General features: G+C 49.2%; 8 protein-coding genes across 8 annotated transcripts; 7 read left to right on the top strand and 1 right to left on the bottom strand.

Annotated features, from left to right (window-relative positions):
* Positions 1–476: 476 nt before the first annotated feature.
* EI90DRAFT_1243037 (uncharacterized protein) lies at positions 477–3,137 on the top strand. The gene is made up of 4 exons (XM_039051587.1): positions 477–794; positions 856–1,713; positions 1,773–2,482; positions 2,604–3,137. The coding sequence occupies exons 2-4, from the start codon at positions 971–973 to the stop codon at positions 2,933–2,935; spliced, it is 1,785 nt and encodes a 594-aa protein (XP_038907604.1). The 5' UTR covers positions 477–794; positions 856–970; the 3' UTR covers positions 2,936–3,137.
* Positions 3,138–3,848: 711 nt separating this feature from the next.
* EI90DRAFT_3101769 (uncharacterized protein) lies at positions 3,849–4,660 on the top strand. Its single transcript, XM_039062573.1, has one exon. The coding sequence runs from the start codon at positions 3,928–3,930 to the stop codon at positions 4,408–4,410; it is 483 nt and encodes a 160-aa protein (XP_038907603.1). The 5' UTR covers positions 3,849–3,927; the 3' UTR covers positions 4,411–4,660.
* Positions 4,661–4,691: 31 nt separating this feature from the next.
* Positions 4,692–6,430, top strand: EI90DRAFT_2983348 (BAR-domain-containing protein). Its single transcript, XM_039055992.1, has 9 exons — positions 4,692–4,768; positions 4,885–4,918; positions 4,981–5,054; positions 5,105–5,166; positions 5,226–5,368; positions 5,417–5,512; positions 5,570–5,650; positions 5,706–5,942; positions 6,009–6,430. The coding sequence occupies exons 1-9, from the start codon at positions 4,755–4,757 to the stop codon at positions 6,063–6,065; spliced, it is 798 nt and encodes a 265-aa protein (XP_038907602.1). The 5' UTR covers positions 4,692–4,754; the 3' UTR covers positions 6,066–6,430.
* Positions 6,431–8,994: 2,564 nt separating this feature from the next.
* EI90DRAFT_3101764 (uncharacterized protein) lies at positions 8,995–9,384 on the top strand. The gene has a single exon (XM_039062572.1). It carries the CDS (start codon positions 9,116–9,118, stop codon positions 9,341–9,343), a length of 228 nt encoding a protein of 75 aa, XP_038907601.1. The 5' UTR covers positions 8,995–9,115; the 3' UTR covers positions 9,344–9,384.
* A 1,370-nt stretch (positions 9,385–10,754) lies between these two features.
* Positions 10,755–13,046, top strand: EI90DRAFT_2956893 (Endonuclease/exonuclease/phosphatase; the record flags this gene model as incomplete). Its single annotated transcript, XM_039055443.1, has 5 exons — positions 10,755–11,003; positions 11,060–11,947; positions 12,000–12,154; positions 12,211–12,906; positions 12,959–13,046. 5 exons carry the CDS (start codon positions 10,755–10,757, stop codon positions 13,044–13,046), a joined length of 2,076 nt encoding a protein of 691 aa, XP_038907600.1.
* Positions 13,047–13,263: 217 nt separating this feature from the next.
* Positions 13,264–17,289, bottom strand: EI90DRAFT_1241856 (uncharacterized protein). The gene is made up of 17 exons (XM_039051585.1): positions 17,091–17,289; positions 16,988–17,002; positions 16,828–16,898; positions 16,751–16,770; positions 16,687–16,696; positions 16,609–16,637; positions 16,439–16,492; positions 16,352–16,389; positions 16,199–16,298; positions 15,084–16,144; positions 14,954–15,032; positions 14,724–14,893; positions 14,616–14,671; positions 14,484–14,565; positions 14,312–14,434; positions 13,956–14,258; positions 13,264–13,905 (listed from the first exon to the last, which is right to left on the bottom strand). Exons 1-17 carry the CDS (start codon positions 17,195–17,197, stop codon positions 13,611–13,613), a joined length of 2,613 nt encoding a protein of 870 aa, XP_038907599.1. The 5' UTR covers positions 17,198–17,289; the 3' UTR covers positions 13,264–13,610.
* Position 17,290: 1 nt separating this feature from the next.
* Positions 17,291–18,187, top strand: EI90DRAFT_1242333 (uncharacterized protein). The gene is made up of 3 exons (XM_039051586.1): positions 17,291–17,464; positions 17,526–17,653; positions 17,699–18,187. The coding sequence occupies exons 2-3, from the start codon at positions 17,585–17,587 to the stop codon at positions 17,945–17,947; spliced, it is 318 nt and encodes a 105-aa protein (XP_038907598.1). The 5' UTR covers positions 17,291–17,464; positions 17,526–17,584; the 3' UTR covers positions 17,948–18,187.
* EI90DRAFT_3139766 (Vps53-like protein) lies at positions 18,179–19,828 on the top strand (the record flags this gene model as incomplete). The annotated part of the gene is made up of 9 exons (XM_039064941.1): positions 18,179–18,257; positions 18,310–18,455; positions 18,511–18,661; positions 18,714–18,784; positions 18,843–18,970; positions 19,035–19,121; positions 19,178–19,250; positions 19,301–19,627; positions 19,679–19,828. The coding sequence occupies 9 exons, from the start codon at positions 18,179–18,181 to the stop codon at positions 19,826–19,828; spliced, it is 1,212 nt and encodes a 403-aa protein (XP_038907597.1).
* Between the last annotated feature and the right edge of the window lie 128 nt (positions 19,829–19,956).

Here is a 19,956-nt window from a genome sequence, read left to right as displayed (position 1 = left end):
GGTAACTTACAACAGGCAGGAGACTGGGGACAGAGGAGGGTAACACAAAAAACAAGGACAACAAGGAACAAGAGGGAGAAGAGCAGAGGTTACAAAGAACAAGGAAACAACCAAAGATAATGAAACCTAGGAAAAAGCCTGAATAAGCAATCGGGATCCCACCCACCGAGAGTAACCAAAGGTCACAACACCTCCCCCTCAGCAAGACCGAAAAGCTTACTGGAAGCAAGAAAAACCTCAACAAAAAACAGCTTGCAAGAAAAAAGTCTGCAGCAGAGGTCAAGGTAAAAGTGGGCTAGAGCCCTGTAGCATAGGCAGACGAACAACACACACAGAATTCATCTGAAGAAATCGATCCAGGAATGCAGCGGCAATAAACCTGAATCGGCATGACTGCAACCTCGGAAGGCACAGTATGCGTAAGGCCAACAGCGGGTACGGTGCATAAGATGAAGCATCACCAGGGATTGTGCCAAGCACGAAAGAAAAAACAGAGAGCGCATTTTTAGACCGACCGCTCACAAGTCTAATTTAATCTCGTGCCTCCATTAAATAACAAGTAATTGTTTTTTGCGATTGAATTCATGAAAATCTTTGAGCAGAAACATAGAACGTGCAAAGTTCCTGCATAAAGGAAGAAGAAAGTGCCATATTGATGGCTCGTGGCAACAAGTACTATGAATAGTGAATGGTATTACTTTAAATAGTAGATGCAATCAGTGGCCAGATGCCTGCTGAGAGCAGAGCAATACGGATAATGTCTTCACACTTGGAAAATGATTATGGGTGATAAGGTGGGCACCATCTATTCGAGAACCTGGCCGCTCTACCCAAACTGAAGATATCATCACCCAGTGGGTCTAAATGACCCTGGAGGACCCAGAAACTACCCTCCGAGACGCTCGGGAGCCAGAGCGGTCTTTAAGTAGATAGAAACGAAAAGCTTCACACATGGAATCCATGTGGCGCAATGAGGGTGGTACAAGAACTGATGGGCCAGGAGAACCCCTACTTCTCCAGTTGGAGTAAAAGCGGATACTCAAAGATTGGGAACGCAAGATTACAGGAAGTGATTTCGAGAGGGTTACGGGCGCTCTTGGCCCGCTACACCGGTATCTGCTGGGAAACACTTATTAGTGCAATCCGTTTTCTGAGCAACGACATCCTGACCCTCGTGAACATCGGCAAGAGCATGGCGCTAGCGATGGAGAAAAGCGCGAAACTGAACAAAGGGGCGAACCTTCCTGAAAAGGAAATCTTGACGGCAACAACTTGGTTGCATCCATTCAACTTCAATACACAAAGGCATAAACTACATCACACTCCTCCCTTGATCCCCTCATCTTTTTGCCCTCATGCGTTGCGAGCTAAGATGACAACCCTCCTCCATACCCCTACCGACCTTCCCGCAATGCCTTTCGACACCCAGCTGGTACGACGCAAGTCATCCGCCGTATCCACGTCGTCTACAGCCACGAACTGCTCTGCCAGACGGGCTTCAATAGTATCTTTAAGTCTAATGAACCACTCCCGGCAACCATTAGCGCCTCTTGGTCCTCAGATGACTCCTGCCTACGCCTTCGCAAATACCCCGTCTACCTGCGATCCTCCGGCAGATGGCAAACGACGATCGAGACAGTCTCTTAGTGAAGAAAGTCAACTAAAACCTGGTGCTGCATTAGACAGCTCCAATCAGGCTCCTCGGAGAGCTAGGTGCGTGCAGCATTCGTAGAAAACGTGGAAACGTCATTTATCACATGCTCCATATGCAGTGGCTCAACTGATGGACGTCTCATCTCCACCCCTGCACGCCTCCAAGCAGCATACAGCGCAAGAAGGGGGAGCCTTCCTATCCTCTCTATACCCAACCAAGTGGCTTCGCTTCCGAACTCGGTTCCTAGTCCGTCCATGCCATTGAAGCCGCCAGGCGATAATGGGCTATTCAACCAACTGCAATCATATGTCCTTAGCAGTTCAAAGCGCCCAAAAGAAGATAATTCTCGAATACAGACTCCTCCCTCTCCGAAGGCCTCGTTGATTACAAGGAAAGGGCGCAGACCTGAAGTGGAGGAAATGCGAAAGGAGACACGGGACTCCTCCGACGAAGAAGAGATTGCCCGGCAACTTGAACGTGCAAAGCTACGCGCAATAGACGATGGAAGCAGACGACCGAGCTTACCTATTAACATTCCTCCTTCTCAAAACAGCGTCTCGGTCGAGCGCAAGAATGAGATTGCCGCTACCCTTGCAGCAGCTCCAAAAACCCTCCCCGAAGTCCCTTCATCCGATCCTGGCCCTTCTAATGCCCTGGCCAACTTCGATCTTGACTTCATCTTCGGTGAACGCGCCTATCCCAATGGTCCCCTCGCGATCCCATCTGGTGCTTCTGCATATGGTGGTGCCCGTCGGATGTCAGTTTCCCTTGATACAGGCACGGATGCACAGGGGTGGACTGACACGTTCGAGCGTTTTGTGAATCAACATGATAGTGCCTATGGCGAACGGCGCCAGCATTGGACGTTTCGACGTCGTGTTGACCCGCATCGACACCCGGAGACGATGGTTCTGGCGACAGGGATCTGGGAATGTGGTAACCATGGCACATATTGGGTTGGAGAGAGCCACGACTCCAACTATGCAGATTATACGCAGGCATCACCATCTACACCACGCGCAAAGAAAGCATCCTTGGTTATCCGTCGATTTCCCGTTGTCGACGGGACGTCCGCAATACCTGGCTCTCCATCGACTCCTACGAAAGGGTCATCAAGTGAAGTGCGGATTCACATCCACAAGCATTCACGTGCTCCCGCTTATTCACTCTTCCTTGGGACTTGGAATCCATCGCGAGCTGCCAAATCTTCCATTTTACTCGCTGCCAAGAAGGTCCACCTCCACGTTTCGGCCAAGAAGGGCAAGGAGAGGGAAAAGATAGCCATGGATTCAAGTGGTGCCAGCCCGTCACGGCCCCGTGGCACAACTTTTTCTGGCACACAGCGCGCTGTGGTGACATCTGGGGCTAATTCTGCCCCATCTGGATCAGTTGGTGTGCCGGACGTCACGATGGCTGAGACATATCAACATGAAAATCCGCACGATGATTTCAAGCTGCCTCGCCGAGCCCCTCCTCCTGGCTATGTACCCCCCTACGTCAACCGTGATCTTGTTCTCCAAAATCCTAAATTGGATGTTGGCCACGACGCACTAAAGGCTACCTATGCGCCTCTTGCTCCTCAAGCGCGAGAAGCGTTGCTTGAACAGTTACGAACCCGACAGACGTTTGGGCGAAGAATCAAACGTGTTCTCGGTGCAGGGCCGCCTTCGCCGCCAACATTGTCGCTAACCCATCCATCGCATTCTGGAGGCGTGAACAAGCCAGTAGATGGTCCTAGTACATATAACCCGCCGTGGCTGCTCATGGCGCCTGGATACTTGAAAGAGGAAAATGACAAGAAAATCAAACGACTCCAGACTTCTTTCGAGAATGCCGGCTTTTTCCCTCAGTCTCGGGTCAAATCGACTAGTAAAAGAGAGAAAGGGAAGACCCATTCATCGACATCGAGTAGTTCAAGAAGTGCTTCGTCCAGATCGACATCGGAGCAAGGCCACTTCAGAGCAGTTTCTTCCCCTGGACGCGTGCCACTTCCCGAGGAACTTCCCTCCACGCCACAGTGGAATGGGATGTTGGATGGTGTTGGGGCCGACACCATGTGCATGGTACTTCCACTTTGGGACTTCCGTGACCATCGCGAAGCTGATGTGTTCGACCCTACCCCACCAGCCAGTGAACGGAAATGGTTATTGGTTACTTACGTTCCTTTTGAGACGGTTGATGCCATTCCATCCTCTCCCACAATTCATAGTCCCTTCAGGGCCTTTTTTGGTCACCGAAGTCGGTCCAAGAAGCGGGTCAGACGCGGGTCAGGAATGCCTCTCTCATCAAACCCTACACCTCCTGGCCCCAACCCCACGGCACGCGCAGGCACGAGCGAAGGTCATGAAAGTGGCTTGCGTTCATTCCGCATCGTTGGGCGCATCCTCTTTAATGACGAGCTTGAAAAATCCGGACTTCGTTATCCTCAAATACCCAATCGTGGCGCCTCCCCTTCACGAATGGATGTCGACTCGCGACATCCGTCACCACCATCTCCCCCGAAGAAGCGAAAACAGAGGGAGGCCGGCTCATTTACAGCTGTTCTGGCGATATGCCATGATTCACACTCTGGGCGTGGGATCGAGTTCATCCCCGAAGGTTTGGATTGTCTAGGTTTATGCGGTTCAGCACCAAAGCACGTCGACGGTGCCGTAACTCCCTATGGTCTTGATAGGGAATGCAGCCAAGTCGGCCTGCTGGGCAAGGAGATCCTGGAGATCACCTGGGCAGGTTGTCTAGCTCTTCTAGATGGATAACCATGATACGCACATGTGCTGTGGATTTCGCTTGCTTTCCATTTCATGTTATAGGTTTTTATACACCACTTCGCTTTTCACCCATTGCATACACCCGAACATTTCTTGTTACATTTTCGTTTAGTTAACGCGTCACCCCCGCGTACACACACTACAAAACCACCTCATGTACATTCTCTTGGCCGTTTATTACGGGTACATGCTGTATTGTCCATATCTACAACGCAAACTATTTGTGCTTCAAGTCGCGCTTGTAGTAGATGTTGCATGAATCGCGTGACTTTGAAACCGAAAGTCAAGAGGTCGATCCAACCCTTGAACTTGAAGAGAATTAGTGTGTAACAATGAGCTGGTATGAATCGTTGCGATTCCTCTCGCCTCTGTACACTGATCGGTAGCCTTGTGACGGTTGCAGGTCTGGGTGAGCACTTTTTTGGACTCAAACTGCAGCACCGAATGAACCCCCTCGCTTAGATTCAAGAAGACAGTCAATAGGGCGGGAACCACGGTGACCATCTTTGTTTTTTTTAATGTCGGAGAAGGACGCTTAGCGTATCTCGGTGCCCATAGCTCATGCAAAAGACTGGTCAAATTGAGCGGACGGTCGATCGAGACTTTTCAGATGAATCGGCCAAGTTCAAGACGTATGTGCCGCTCGCTTTAGGTCGGAATCCATTATAATCCTTTAGATAAGATATGAGAAAGAGACAATTGCCTTGCAAAAAGATAGCAAAGCCTTCCTTGAAGCGATACGAGGTGTGCACGGTCCACTTCCCCTCCAACCCAGTTGCCTCACAAGCGGAACGAAAATATAGCAATTGCATCGTCACAGGTAAAAATATCGGAGACCATCGATGTGTTTTATGGTGCTGCGGACCGAATGTCCGAAGGCGCTATGGCTGCGAATGCGTATCGACGATCGACAGAGGAGCTAGATGCAACCACGACAGGGCAGCTTGTACGTGTAAAATCGGATTGTCAAACTGGTTCCTCAATTACTCTGTAGGATCAAGCTTTCCGGAACACTATTCTTGAGCCCGTTGGGAGGATGGCTTCTTATTTCCCTAACATCAATTCCCTGATAGAAAAGAGAAATAAAAAGGTTAGTGTACATCAATCTTTCGTGATAATGGCTGTTTTGCAAACTACCACCGTTTAGCTACTGGATTATGATGCAGCACGAAGTAAACTGCGGAAGCTGGAGGGGAAGGTTGATAACGACCCCACGAAGTTGCCACGGGTAGGTCCACCGCATTGATCAGCTTTCCACCCTACCATTCACTCGGATTGTCCAGGCTGAGAAAGAGTACGAGGACGCGAAGGAAATCTTTGAGACGATCAATGAACAGCTCGTTGCCGAACTCCCCCAATTCTTAGACCTCCGGGTTCCATACTTTGACCCCAGTTTTGAAGCAATGATTCGACTTCAATGCAAATTTGCAGAAGAAGGGTATGAGAAACTAGGCGCAGTACAGCGATATTTCCCCGATAACGTTCGGGACGACTATGCTGCAGGGCAATTGGACGCACAGGTACGCGAGAGCTTATTCGTAGGGCTTCATGCCTGGCTGATGGCTGATGACTCGCCGTATACAAAGGTAGAAAACGTACTTCAAGAAATGAAAGATTTATCTATTTGCAGTGCCAGTGGTTAGAGTGTGTTGACGCACGCGATGACTTCGAACCAAAGACAGTAACATTTGTCCTTGCTTAATTCTACTTTGTACTTCCTGGCATATTTTTCGAGCCTGGTAAACCCGCTCTCATGCATTCTTTGATCACCCTCTTCACATTGGTGCTACTGTGCTCTGCACAGAGTCATACACCCGTGGCAATATTACGCTTTTTTCGACACTGAAAATTTGTCATCTCTTTCCCCTTTTGGTTTCTTTCTTTTCACTTTACATGATTTTTCTTACGTTTCAAGGTGTCAATGTGCCCCTTGGTATCGGTTCAGTTTGATCAGTACCATTGTATCTGAAGGCCACCATGTATGACCTTCACTCGCTGCCGTGGCATCTGTTTTTTTATTTTTCCCTGTATCGTGTTATTGCGAGAAAGATGATTGAATTCCATTGACGCTTGCAACATAACAACATATGTAGTTATTTGAGAACGGAACAAGTGGGCAGTGCAGAGTCTGGCAAAGCGCAAAGTGCAAGCACTCTAGTAGTAATTCATGCGCACAATCCATGGCCGTCACCATTATAAGACGAAATGTTGGACTAGCGATGTTGTCGCTCAGTCCGCTATGCGTGAACTAGAAATATATTGGAAGTATTCACCTAGCGATGTTGTCGCTGGTGTATGAATATTAGATACAAGTTGTTAAACACATAAATGAAGGAGAAAACTTAGACTCACCTCAGTCCGCTATGCGTGAACTGAGGAGAAGTCGTAAGGTCCAAAAATTGGTGTTTTATAGTCAGGCGCTATCAATGCGCACTGACTTTAGTAACAACTGATCCAAAAAAGGGAAACAAAGTAGATCTTAGCGCCGCAAGACTCAACATCAACAACGTGAGTTGGCCTCAGCGTACGCTTGTATCCCAAGAAATTTAACAACCATGACAAACACCATAGTCCATATATCCGCATTCTATGCTGTGGCCGCTTGAGCTCGCTTTCGACTTTCGAAGTCCTTGCGCGCCATGTACAGTGCTGTCAATTAGATACCAATTTGGCAAGATGGCACATCGCGATCCCTCAGTAGCGGACCTAATTTCCATTTGCACTTAACGTATGACAGAGGAAAAGCGTGATTTCGATTTCTTTCACGTAGATCCATGACTAATGGTCTTGGGAACCAGTCTCCTCTTCTACACATCGCATACAAGTCTACGACCTGCTCCACCAGTGAGCGACAGGGTGAACGTTCCCCACCCTTGGATATGAACGCATGGACTGATGGAGGATATGTATTTGGTATGGAATTTCGGCATGGCTCGCGTTTCCTCTCGGAGAACCTCGTGTACCCTTTTCCGGGGGCAGTATGATCTGGCAGACCACAGCTTTCCATAACGCTTATTAATTCGCTTCAGTGATTCCCATTAATTAATAAATATTGTCGCTTTTGGCCGTGGACACTTTGAGGTGTGTATTTAGCTATGTAGTGGAGTAGAGTCGGATGGCGATTTACCAACTCCTTGCCCACTATCTTCACATAACGCAGAGACCATTCCTCTACCCTGGACATAGACGGTGATGACGAGAGTGAAAGGGTTCCCATTCCTGTGCATCGCTTCGAGTCGAGCGCGTGATGGGCGCCAACAAATTGTGGGTATGTCTGTCTGTATGAGGACCTGATCCGATCCGTTATTATGAACAGCGTCCCGAGAACGCTTATCGCGTGTTAATTTTCTGCGGATAAGTCCTTCCCGGAATATGCGCATCTCTTGGTCTACGGCGACCTGATCAATTGGCACCTCTTATTCAGTTGCGTGCTTCCAAAGTTTGCTATCACGGAAGCCCAGGACCACTACTAGATTGTTTATGACAAAGCTGGTCAGGAGCTATTGGAAGAGTTCTCCAATGGTCCTTGTATATTGAGGAATGAAAGGCCGTATTCCTGCTTGTCACTGTCCCCTCTCATGCTGCCCACTCCCAGAACCCTGGGCAGGTGTTTACAACCCATGAAGCTGTCCTTTGCTTTTCGCACTATGCTCTGGATGGCATGGCTATGAATCCGTCAGGGAAGGATTTCTCTTTGCTTGGAGAAGCGGTGGACACAACAATTAACCGACGCCCCTGCACGTTCTGAGGGAGATTTATTGAGAATAAATGGGCTGCGACATGGCTGCAGATGCATGGATGGCGGCACCGGGAACAAAAGTGAGGCAAGCTGTTTAAAAAGTCGCATTCCTCAATAGTACAACCAAGGACATCCTAAGTCTCCAATATTGGGACCAATGAAGATTGCCTTGACCTTCATACTCAGGGGTTTATCATGTTTCGTCTCGGCAGACCTTCCCTCGAATTCGACCTCTCTCCCTAGTACGAAAACACCGGGTTTCGACGCTTATGATAGATTCGGAGCCATCCAATGCTAGCTTCAAGAAATGTAGATCCTATGGGGCCACGATCACCAACGCCCTTTTTGTCTTGTGCAACTTTTGCATGGCTCCACATAGGTGCGAAGCGTACTGATGCATCCAGTAAAGTACCCGCCGACGTCAGGAAATTTTGGAGGTCTCTCGGCGACACTCCCTACTATGATGTACACTGCAGTGAACATCCTACCCCATATCCAAAGCGCGACACCAAAAGAGTACGAAGAATTCATTCATCTCGGACTGAGATACATGAATGTCATCCTACCCGGATTCCATCTCCATGATATGAAGTGAAAGTGGTTCTCCAGCGCACGTTCTGGCACTGTGCCAGAAGTGTGAGACCTCAACAAAAGAAAGCTTACTCTTCCTAGCGAAGAGTCGAGAAATAAGGATTCAGAGAGCGGAACGGGCGAAGGCTAGAAGATGCAGCGGAGGCCCAACGGGACAAGACCAACGCCGTCAACGACCCAAGTATTTCGTCGAGGATCACTTGTTCCTCCAAATCTAAAAGTTCTTTTTACGTGACCAAACACACCGTCTACCGCCCTCCTCGGGCCATTACTCCTATCCATGAACCCTTTCTACCCGCCCTCCGCATTCCCTCACCTTGAACTGACGGGCCTTCTTATAGGCACCGCAAAAATAAGGGCGAGATGCTCCTCATTGGCCTGACTTTTCGAGGAAAGCTCTCTATGACCCTTGGCTGGGATGGTGCCAGTTCCGAAAGGGACCTCGTGGAGCAGTTTTGGGATCAATTTACGAAGGCAATTGAAGAGTTCTTGATAGATAGGAGGGACCCTGGACCAAGCGCCACACTGCGGGAGGGACTCAAGGCAAGGATTTGCTTTCAGACAAATTCATGGATCATCCTTGGTGGTTGATGAATTTGGTCGCATTACGTGGCACATCCTTTCCCATTCACCGACCCCACTATCTGAACACTCAAGTCGAGAAGCTAGTAGAGTACAGATGCAATATTTGAGCCTGGTGGGCTACGCAGGTTGTCACGTTGCCAGTTATTCATTTCAAATGGCCATCCCTCTGGGCAAATGCAGATCAAGATATTCGCCGTGAAAAAATGTTGACCTGTGTTTCCCGTAATTAGTGGCTGAGTGGATGCTTGAAAGCGCAGTAGTATTAAAACTGCTATATTACTGTAAGGCTGTTCGCGATTTCCTTCCATCCCTTCTGCTGTGGACCGCGATTTTATCCGTCAGATGGGAATTATCCAGCCTCCCAATAGCATGCAGGCATTGGCCCACCCCAAAAAGAACTGGCTTCCCAACTTTTGGTCATCAACATAGTGTGGCGTATGAAATGGCCGAGGACGTATGATTGGCCATTGAGGCGGAGATAGGGATGGAGTTAAAGCTAAACGTAATGACTATCAGGTAGACTATTGAGGGTCCAACGCATATCTTGCTGGGGGGACGTGCGCCCTGACACGTGTGTGACCACGAGCACGCCCAGCAGGCAACGAGAACAATGTGCTAGCGATCTGACGAAGCAAAAATAAATCCCTCTTGGGGAAGAATGGTGAACAAAGATAGCGAACGAAGCATCGCTCTCGGATAAGCAGCGGAGAGGGTACGTTGATCGCAGGCAGTAACCATCGCCAGTGTTCGGGGAGGGGCCCTTGGACCATTCGCCGTACGGAGAAAACGTGAACAAAAACGCAATCACAAGGCAACTCTTAACCCCTAACCAGGGTGTAGAAATGAAGCAAATACGCTCCGCTTGGGTCTGACAGGGTGATCCAAAAAGGCAGCTGCTTCGAAAAAGCTCACATATAGTCTAGCTCAAGCTCAGGCCATCGAAAAAAGGCCTGTCCGCAGAGCCGAGGCAGGTGATTTTTTTTGGGAATTAGAAGCGCGTAGACAGAGTACTGAACTTGGAGTCTGCGGTCGGTGAATAATGTCTTCCGGCGTTTGCCGTCCGAAGGACACCCGCTGCGTTCCACTCCTGCCCATCGCCCATCGTCGATTGTTCTCTGCCTAGAGCGCCTTTTGACTATTGGACGAACACACCGCGCTCTTTTGGTGTCGCTAGTGCTGCGAGCTACCCTTCCAAAATTTCTCAAGAGTTGTTGCTGTGAGCACTGCATCGGTATTATCTAACACGTCCTCTCTCCCGGGTTGGCCATCGCGTGCGGATGCACCGATGTACTACTCCCAACCTCGACCACAAAGCCCAGGACGCCCCTTGCAGTACAGTGACCCTTCTGCACAATGGTCGCGTTTGCAACACCCTATGCTCACCCAACCAGGTGTCCAGCAAGGGCAAGGTGTTGGAATGCCCTCCCAATCTCAGGGCTACGGTCTTGTCCAGTATGCCAATGGAAATACTCATCATCACAACCCAAACCTCGCACCACAACATCACCATCATCAGTCCCTCAATGGCTTTACTCCGATTACGCACTACCACCAGTCGCCGGCTGGTCCGCACTCCCAGCCTCATCGAGCAGCAGCATCGCCTCCAGTTGCGACTGCTGTCGCCCAAATACCAAAACATTGGCAATCTCAACTCGACCATTATGATGTGAGTTTTGTGTGTGCTTATTCATACACCGACTAATTCATGGACATACGATCTAGGCCTGCCGGAAGGCAGGGGCTCCGCACACGCGCGCACGAAATGCAACATCCAATACCCGCAATGCGAGTAAGGGTGTCGCTATAACTGACCCTAACCGAATCACTCCGAAACTTCAGAATGGCATCCCCAACGACGACACGGCGCCAAAGGAAACAAACGACGACGAGCCGACGGTTGAAGGACCTGAAGGACATCCGTCATCGACTGTTGCGCCCGTCAAATCACCAACCTTAGCCCGGCCTGCCGTTTCTCGAAAAGCTGAAAACACTTGGAACGCCTTAGATCTTGGAGGTATGCGGCTCAAGAATCTGGCCCCGACATTGTTCCATTTCCTCCACCTTACCACACTCTACCTCAACCATAACCAACTTACCCACATCCCTTCCGCTATCTCGCATCTTCGCAACCTTGCTCTTTTGGACCTTTCCGCCAACCAGTTGGAAGCACTCCCCCCAGAACTTGGCATGTGTGCCTCACTTGAACATCTTTGGTTGTTTGACAATCGTCTCGAGACCTTGCCACCTGAGATTGGAAGTCTTCATCAACTCCGGATGCTTGGAATCGAAGGCAACCCCCTTCAAGCGTCATTGATGCAGATCATGCAAGAACGGGGCACACAAGCGCTCATCGCCCATCTTCGAGATATGTGTCCCGTTCCAATGCCACCCCCCGAAAGAGCATGGCGGATCCTTCAATCAGGAGCTGAGAGAAAGGCTCAGGATGACTCAGAAACTTTTACAGTCTTAAGTTACAACATTCTTTGGGAGAAAGCAGCCACTTCGACGATGTATGGGTATACACCCTCCTGGGCCCTTTCCTGGAACTATCGTAAGGAAGTCATCCTCACGGAGCTTATGAACCATGATCCAGACTTCATGTGTCTGCAGGTACGACCTCATTCAGTCTCTTGTGCTGAATTGACTCATCTTGGTAATCTAGGAAGTAGATTCTGCGCAATATGAGGAATACTTCTTGCCTCATTTGGCTGAGCGAGGCTACGAAGGCGTATATTCTCCCAGGGGCCGCGCTCGCAATCTATCGGAGAACGAACGGCGATCAGTGGATGGTTCGGCTACGTTTTTTAAATCTGCCAAGTACGCTTGCCGCTTATGCCGCAAACTAGCGGAGTTGATCATGTTCTCCTGCACAGATATCGCCTTGTAAAGCATTCGACCATCGATTTTGCTCAAGTTGCTATTCAGCGCGATGATTTCCTCAAGAACAATGACATGTTTGATCGTTTACTTGCCCGTGATCATATCGCTCTCGTTACGCTCATGGAGAATAGGAAGACGGGCGGCCGTCTCATTGTCGCCAACGCCTACCTTCTTTGGGACCCGGCCTATCGCGACGTGAAGCTCATTCAGACCGGGATTCTCATGGAGATGCTGAAGGAAATCGCTGACTGGTTCGCACGATATCCACCCCGTCCACCCTCCGAACGCGAACCTGATCCAGATCCATCCAATCCGCTACCGCCGGACCCAACGTACGCGAATGGGAAGGAAATACCTCTTGTTCTTGCCGGTGACTTCAACTCAATACCCGGCAGTGGCGTCTACGATTTCCTGTTGGAAGGGCACGTGCCAAGCAATCACCCAGATTTCATGGATTACTCCTATGGCAAGTTCACAGCCGACGGATTAAGGCATGACTTTGGGTTAAGGAGTGCCTATGCGGGCATTGGCGAGTTGCCTCTTACTAATCACACGCCTAGCTTTGATGGGGTTATCGATTACATCTGGCACGCCACCTCAACGCTTGCAGTAAATGCCGTACTGGGAGAAGTTGATCAGGAGTATCTGTCCAAGGTCATTGGGTTCCCGAACCCCCACTTTCCCTCTGAGTACGTCTGATTTCGAACTGACTGCTGGATCGCTGCTCACTTTTCGCTCTAGCCACATTTGTGTCATGTGCGAGTTCCGCCTCAAAAAGGACCAGACCCGCTCGGCCCCTCCTGCACCTTCACTGAACGGGAACCCTTAGCACTTTAAATAGCACTTGCACATTCCTTAAAACATGTTTTCTCTTGCTTTATCCTTGCCTCGCCCCCTAAATGCCTATTGGTTGTATTTTTCCTATTCTTCTTCAATTAGGCGTTAACGATCCACGCGTTTTAATACTACATTTTATATGCGTTCCATTCTATCACACTCAGGTTCCCATAAAAGCAATTCTGGCTGTAGCTCCCTCTGTGTGTATGATCTAACGTTGTTTCGGTATAAAGCCTAGGACAGTTCTTACTTTTTGCAACTCCGTGTGCCTCATTTGTTGAATCCGTTATGGAACCCCATCACCTAAAGGTATGAGCCACGCTTGGAGTCCCACGAATACCAGATAGTGTATTAGGTCAGACGTGGCGGCCATTGGACGCACCACGGACAAGGTCTACGAGGTCCGCCTTGGGTTGTTTCGCTCTCGGATCAACATATGCCAGCAATTCCTCGAAAATTGCAGTTCGTCGCGCGTGCCTCTCTTTATCTTGCACATTTGATATCACGGGAGGCCCATCTGCCACAAGAATTGAATCGGCAGTGGATGAATTCCAGGTCATTTCAACATCACGAGTGTTGGCCACGGGGACAGCTTCAGACGGCGTGGAAGGCCGACTGAGTAACAACGACAGAAGGCCACGGAAAACGGATGTTTCCTCTTCGTCCTGGTGATCCACCAGAGCAGAGATCTCTGACTGAAGGTATTGCAAAGCCTCAATAGTCTGTCCGTCTTCACACGTCTCTGTGAACCTGAGAGCCATGTGAGACTGCGCAATACATGGATATAGGGGAAATACCTCTGACGACGAATAGCAAGGCTGCCTTTTCGTATGATATCTTCTGCATCAGGTCTTCCGTTTGATTCGTTAGCAGAACTGCGACAAAAAGTTTGTCTCCTTACCTGACGAGACTTAGTGCCCAAAAGTCGTCCAGTCGAACTTCAGCACCTGCATTGCCTCCAAATGCATAAAAGGTTTGTCGGTATGGTTCATAGACGATGGAATACCCCAATCGAGGCCGAGGGTTCGGATCTTCGGCATCCATGGATGTCATAGGATCGGTATCATCATCTGCACGCGCATGTTCCGATATTGGGGTCCATGCATGGTTGTCAATCGAGTAAATCCATAGGCTGATCCGTGGATTGGACTGGCTTTCAGAATCATCGTTACATGCACTCGATGAACCCGAGAGACCAGATACACTAGCGGTTATCAGTAGAAATGCAGGCAAACAGGAATGAAAGTCGCTGCGTACACGTATATTTCGCGAGACAGGTCATTGTATGTTGCCCGAAGAATGTCTGAAGGCCGAGGTTGAGGGGAGTCGCGGTTCACGGTCACCTCAGCGACATCCCCCGTAAGGGTGGAGTAGATAAATCTTCAACGTGGGTCAACGTATGCCCAGGATGATCGAACAATTACTTCACATATCACTCAGAGTCTGATCGACTCTTTCTCCCCCCAGGATGTATATGTGGTGATACTTATTGTCTAGCACCATAGAATGTCCTGAACAAGGTCCTGTGAGACATCAAGTAGGGGCTTGCAAATTCACTCACGTTCTCTGGACAATACCAGGCGTTGACTACTAAGTCGCCCGTGATGTGATTCCCCGCTAGTTGGTTGTCATATTGGGTCAGGAAAGAAATAAAGCTAGAGGAACCCACAAAATCCGTTTCCATCGACCTAATTTGAAGTCATATGAATAGAAGGCACCATACTTTTTGTCTCCCTGTTCCAGATCCGAGCCAAGCCGGCCTCCGGAGACGTACAACACCTGGTTTTCACTGTCCACAACCATAGCCAAGTCATGGGCCAATTCTGGCCCGCCTTCAGCCTGGAATGATGGTAGGATGATCGGCATCACTCGCCAGTTGATCTACGGAAATTGACTCACTGCCGTATCTTCTGAAATGAGTTCCCATTTTCCTTCGTTTGGACCCCTAGTGGAGTAACGCCAGAAGTCTGACTTCAATCTTCGCAGAAAATTCAGCTGTCTGAAGTACTGCGAAAACTAATATGCGCACTCATTACTGCGTGAACTACCGTCGTCCTTCGTTACAGTCCCACGGCCCCTTGAACTGTTTCCCGATTGATTGTCGGGTGTAACATCACCACCCGAGGACTCAACACCACGTCTCGTACGACCTCGTCGGGTATTGGACATTGAGGATCCACCACTGACTGGGACGGCCCCGGATGAAGATGAGGGTGCGAGGACAATTGTGGGAAGTGTCCCAGCTGCACTCACAACATGTGGAGGAGGCAACGAGATTTGATTTGAATCGACGTTTTGCGATTGTTGCTGGTTCTGTCGGTTTGATGTCGAATCCCCGTTGTTATGAGAATCAGACACAAATTCCCCAGGGGCGCGAAGGATCGGATCTCCAAAAGCAGGATTCGCGTATCTACCCATGAAATAGATATCCCCTGATCGTTGATCAAAGACGGCAGCACCACACGACCTCGGTGACGGCCCACGATTGCGCTCCTCGTTATAGACGTCTTCTGATATGAGCCGCCATTGTGATTGTCTGAGGTCATAGACCCAGAAATCGGCCAGTTCTCTAGCGCCGTTCCAGCCACCAAACAGATATATTAAGCCCCCAGGCCCAGCAAGACTACCCTCATTCTCCGTCGACGGTGCGAGATCAATAACCATGAAATGTCCTCCTCTGGCACATGGCCCACGAGAGGCCGAAGTGGCTGGTGAATGAGAGATGACTGAGGGACGAAGGCGGTGCCATATGGTTTTCGGTGCAATCGGAGACAACGCTGAATTCTGTTTTTGGGTTGTGTTAAGATCTGTTTCCCTATGAGGAACTGAAGAGGTAGGAAGTGGAGCTAGAATACGTCCCGCGGTGTTGGTCTCTGTCGACGCGAAAGCTTCGGAAGCCAAGATGAATGACCTCCAAATTTCCTCCGCACCGACATAGTCGCCTCTCACCACAAGCGCCCCATGAAGCTCAGAAACCTTGGGAAGCTCAATCACTAGGCCGGTGTCTCTTAAAAGCTTCTCGTACGCCTCGTTCAGTCGACGAGACCTCAGGTGCTTTAATATCAAGCGCATCGTCAAATTTTCACAGTACTGGATTCGGGGGAGTTCAGGATATGGAAGCTGAAGTAATCCAAGGAAACCCACACTGGAAAAATCCTCCGCAATCTGCTTAACCAGCTCAGGGTCTGAGACTCCATGAAGGGCTACGCTCCAGATGGAAATATTGTAGGTTTGTGTGGCGGGACTTGAATTATCAGGTTATTATTGACGCGCGTAGAATAGGTACCGTTAACGAACCTGAGGGGAACGATTTTAATGAATCTACATGGGAAAGGCTGTGATACATCAGTTGATAGGAATCCAACGGGAAAAACGCGTGCTCACTACCCCCTCTTCATTGCAATAATTTAAGGCAAATATTTGGGGGATGTCATCGTTCTTCAAATTTGCAGACAGCATGTCTTCGAGCCATGAATGCGAAGTCGGGATTTGAATTTGATGTCCAAATTCTACCCACCAGTCATATCATCGGAATCTTCAACTGATCCGTATACTTTGAAATGGTCCATGTTGCATGGATGGACTGACCATCAGAGGGTCAGTGGTTGAAAGTGGGATCATTCTGGGATTACCTGTTTTAAACTTGTACAGAGTCAACACAGAAAACTAGCTAGCACTATGCTCGAGCCCACATACCTTCCCGAAAGTTATTGTTTCTTCAATACCATGAGTGAAGGTGGGTGAATCCAAGCTTCCAGTACAATCAAACTCACTGACTACGCTGAGCCGCTCAAGCTCTAATTTAAGCCATTGCTTTCGACGCTGAAGAGGAGTGGAAGTATGACTATGTTGCAATTATGGTACGAGCGGCCATCATATCGAAAGGCGAGTGCTGTGATCAGATTGTCGGAGACGCGACAGCCTGGAACTTACTAGGCACCGGTCCACCTTTTCTCGGACGCGTGAACGTGTAGCCAGACATGGAGAAAGAAGTCAGAGAACCCCAGATATCAAGTCTAACTAGATGATAAGCCACCTGCTGTTGTGATCGTCAGGCCGATCCACTAGTACGTTTTCAGGCTTGAAATGACCCGAATATGAGCTCGCAGTGACACCCTTTACCGTTAACTGCACTGTCGACATTGAATATGAGCCCAGAGTCACTCCCAAACTCCGTCCCAACGTCCCGTAGAGGCGGATCGCAAATCCCAAGTCATAATTTCATTGTCGCATCACGTGCCATCCCCCAATCGTTACAGTCGTCGGACCGCCAGGGACCTCAGTTTTCTTCTCATGCTGAGCTCACTCCAACATACACCGACTCAGACACCGAAGGCTGACCCATCCGCTGTCACCTCTCCATACAGGAATAAACCGCGGTACTCATGCGCCAAATGCAGCGCCACTCTTGTTCGTCATTTCCGAGTTGTTCGACCCTGATTCATGTCCAAATGGCCCTCGAACCCCGCAGGCGCTGCAAGATGAGCTATTCAGCAAAGCATTTTCAGGGCGCGAAGGCCGGCACTTTTGATGCACAATCTGGTTAATGTTCAGGTGGGCAAATCTGAGGATCGCACCCTTCTAACTGGACTCCATACAGTGAGTGTGGGGATTACCAACGATTGCTAGTCCTAACTCCTATAGGTGGCCGATATTTATTGTCTCGGTTGCGGAGTAACCCTAGGCTGGACTTATTTACGTGCCCACGAGCCTAGCCAGCGCTATAAAGAAGGAAAGTTGTCTGTGATGCCCCCGAATACGAGATTTGGGCTCACCGATGTTTCGATTCGATCATCTCAGGCAAGTATATTGTGGAGACTCAGCGCGTCATCAAAGAAACAATTGGATCCTGGGCTCCTAGTGGCAAGCCGATTCACCATCCCCTCGCTATGAACTCGTGTTCCGGACTTCCGTAGATGCAGCGGCCCCTGGATCGAGACGCCGGGCGCTACTTATGTAATCACGTGCTGATTTTTTTCGTCAATTAATTGGAGGATGATACTGTGACAGTTGCAGAACTGCCCATTAAGCTTGGAGTGCCCCTACCGCCCATATTCCCAATGATAAGGCTTTCGCCAGACGTCATTGTGGATATCCAGCGCATTCTAGAGCTGAATCATTCGGATGTTTTCTGACCCACTTGATTCATTCGACTTCACGGAAAACCACGCTGTTAATATCCTCAACAATCTGATACCTGATGGTTTGTACTCGAATGCGATTCATTGGCATTTTCACCATCTCATCCTAAGTAGAAGCCTCTCTTACCAACCTGGATTCGGTTCAGCGAAAGCTTCGAGATGACCAGCGTTCTTTGCAACAGGAGATTGTCATTCTCAGAAATGAATTGCATAAGGACCAAAACCCAGAGCGAATGCAAGTCATTCAGGAGCTGATTTCTGTATGCTCGCATCTGCAATGCTTCTTCCGTTTCTTTAATAGGTCTTGATGTCCAGGAGCTACTCTCGCAAATGGCTCGCATACGCGAGAAAGCCACTGAATCCGAAGCTGTCGTTCGTGAAATAACGAAAGATATTCAGGTTCTGGATCTGGCCAAGAAGAATATCTTACACAGCATTACCGCCCTCAAGCGTTTCCAAATGCTAGGTACGAGAGCTCGTGCAGCTCAGCTTTGAGGGATGATAACATGCGAATGCAGTCAATGCCCTAGCTCAGCTCGAAGGCCAGATAAGAGGGAAAAACTACGGGCAGATATCGCAGACCCTTTCTGTCAGTGCCCCACACCCCCTAGCGACGATAGGTTACACTGAACTGCTTGCATGTTAAGGCAGTCAAAGAATTTTCCGCTATATTTAAGACGTACACTGCAGTTGAGCGCGTTGCCGCAGTCTGGAAAAAGGTACAAGAAATGCAAGCGGTCATAGGCAGTATGATAGACGAAGACTTCAATGCGTTGTAAGCATCCTGACTGCTCAGAAACATACCTACGGCCGTCCTACATCTCAACATACGCTTAAAGTTTCTTCCACGACAATATCAAAGCACCGAAGCCCGCTATTCTGAGTGACGCGTGCCTTGTGGTAGATGTCCTAGGCCATGATGTTCGGTGAGCTTTCTGTGGCTGCTATGGGTGTTTTCTCCGATCCCTCACATATAAAAAAGTGACCATCTCATTGACCGCTATTGTTCTATCGAGCTAAAGGAATATCGTCGAGTATTTCGCGCTAATGATGAGGTATGGGCATTCCCTTGAGCATATACGCAAGAAATCAAATGCATCCAAAGGCCGGACAAATAGACAATATATCTAGACGATTTGCTTGGTTTCGTCGTATCCTGATGAATCACTATGACGAAGAAGGCTATGCGGAGATTTTTCCACCAGAATGGCAGGTGGGGGAGCATCTCTGTGCCCGTTTCGTAGACATCACTCGGTTCGATTCGCCTTCATTCCGGGGACCAGCAACTAATCTTACGCGATCTCTCATCCAGGGACGATGTGACAGCGGCATTGTCAAGGAATGCTCATTCCTCACTGTCACCATGCTACTTGACGCACTCAAACAAACCCTTGAATTCGAACAATCTATGGCGAAACGCTTTGGAATGCCTGTACGTCTAGTGTGCTCCCTAGAACTTCTCGTCTCCCACACGTCGCATCAGTTCAGTAAAATAATACAATACTGTTCAAATCGCGAACCGAAGGCCATTTCATCTGCCTTTGACCCACACATGGGTGTGTTCGTAGATGCGCAAGAAAAGTTGGTCTTAATGTCTCGCCCAGGAACCGTATTTTTCAGAATTATGAATTAGGGCACTCGCTGACATGATGTCCGGATACCGAGGCAGCAAATCACGGTCATCACTAGAAGGTGTTACAAACCCTGGCAATGATTCGGAGACTGTACCGACTGTCCTGCCGTCATCCACCAACTTGTTCT

The sequence above is a fragment of the Cantharellus anzutake genome, assembly GCF_015039405.1.
Source record: "Cantharellus anzutake strain C23 chromosome Unknown EI90scaffold_283, whole genome shotgun sequence".
NCBI lineage: Eukaryota > Fungi > Basidiomycota > Agaricomycetes > Cantharellales > Hydnaceae > Cantharellus > Cantharellus anzutake.
This window is presented reverse-complemented; position numbering and strand designations above follow the sequence as displayed.

Coding starts and splice junctions, on each gene's coding strand:
- EI90DRAFT_1243037 (XM_039051587.1), top strand. CDS start 971: ATGAGGGTGGTACAAGAACTGATGGGCCAGGAGAACCCCTACTTCTCC. Junction 1,714..1,772: donor CAGGCTCCTCGGAGAGCTAG/GTGCGTGCAGCA, acceptor CTCCATATGCAG/TGGCTCAACTGATGGACGTC. Junction 2,483..2,603: donor CGAGCGTTTTGTGAATCAAC/ATGATAGTGCCT, acceptor TAACCATGGCAC/ATATTGGGTTGGAGAGAGCC.
- EI90DRAFT_3101769 (XM_039062573.1), top strand. CDS start 3,928: ATGCCTCTCTCATCAAACCCTACACCTCCTGGCCCCAACCCCACGGCA.
- EI90DRAFT_2983348 (XM_039055992.1), top strand. Junction 5,369..5,416: donor CAACCACGACAGGGCAGCTT/GTACGTGTAAAA, acceptor ATTACTCTGTAG/GATCAAGCTTTCCGGAACAC. Junction 5,651..5,705: donor ACCCCACGAAGTTGCCACGG/GTAGGTCCACCG, acceptor CGGATTGTCCAG/GCTGAGAAAGAGTACGAGGA.
- EI90DRAFT_3101764 (XM_039062572.1), top strand. CDS start 9,116: ATGCTCCTCATTGGCCTGACTTTTCGAGGAAAGCTCTCTATGACCCTT.
- EI90DRAFT_1241856 (XM_039051585.1), bottom strand. CDS start 17,197: ATGTCGACAGTGCAGTTAACGGTAAAGGGTGTCACTGCGAGCTCATAT. Junction 16,493..16,608: donor GCAACATGGACCATTTCAAA/GTATACGGATCA, acceptor GCAAATTTGAAG/AACGATGACATCCCCCAAAT. Junction 14,259..14,311: donor CTGTCTCGCGAAATATACGT/GTACGCAGCGAC, acceptor GATAACCGCTAG/TGTATCTGGTCTCTCGGGTT.
- EI90DRAFT_1242333 (XM_039051586.1), top strand. CDS start 17,585: ATGCACAATCTGGTTAATGTTCAGGTGGGCAAATCTGAGGATCGCACC. Junction 17,654..17,698: donor TTCTAACTGGACTCCATACA/GTGAGTGTGGGG, acceptor TAACTCCTATAG/GTGGCCGATATTTATTGTCT.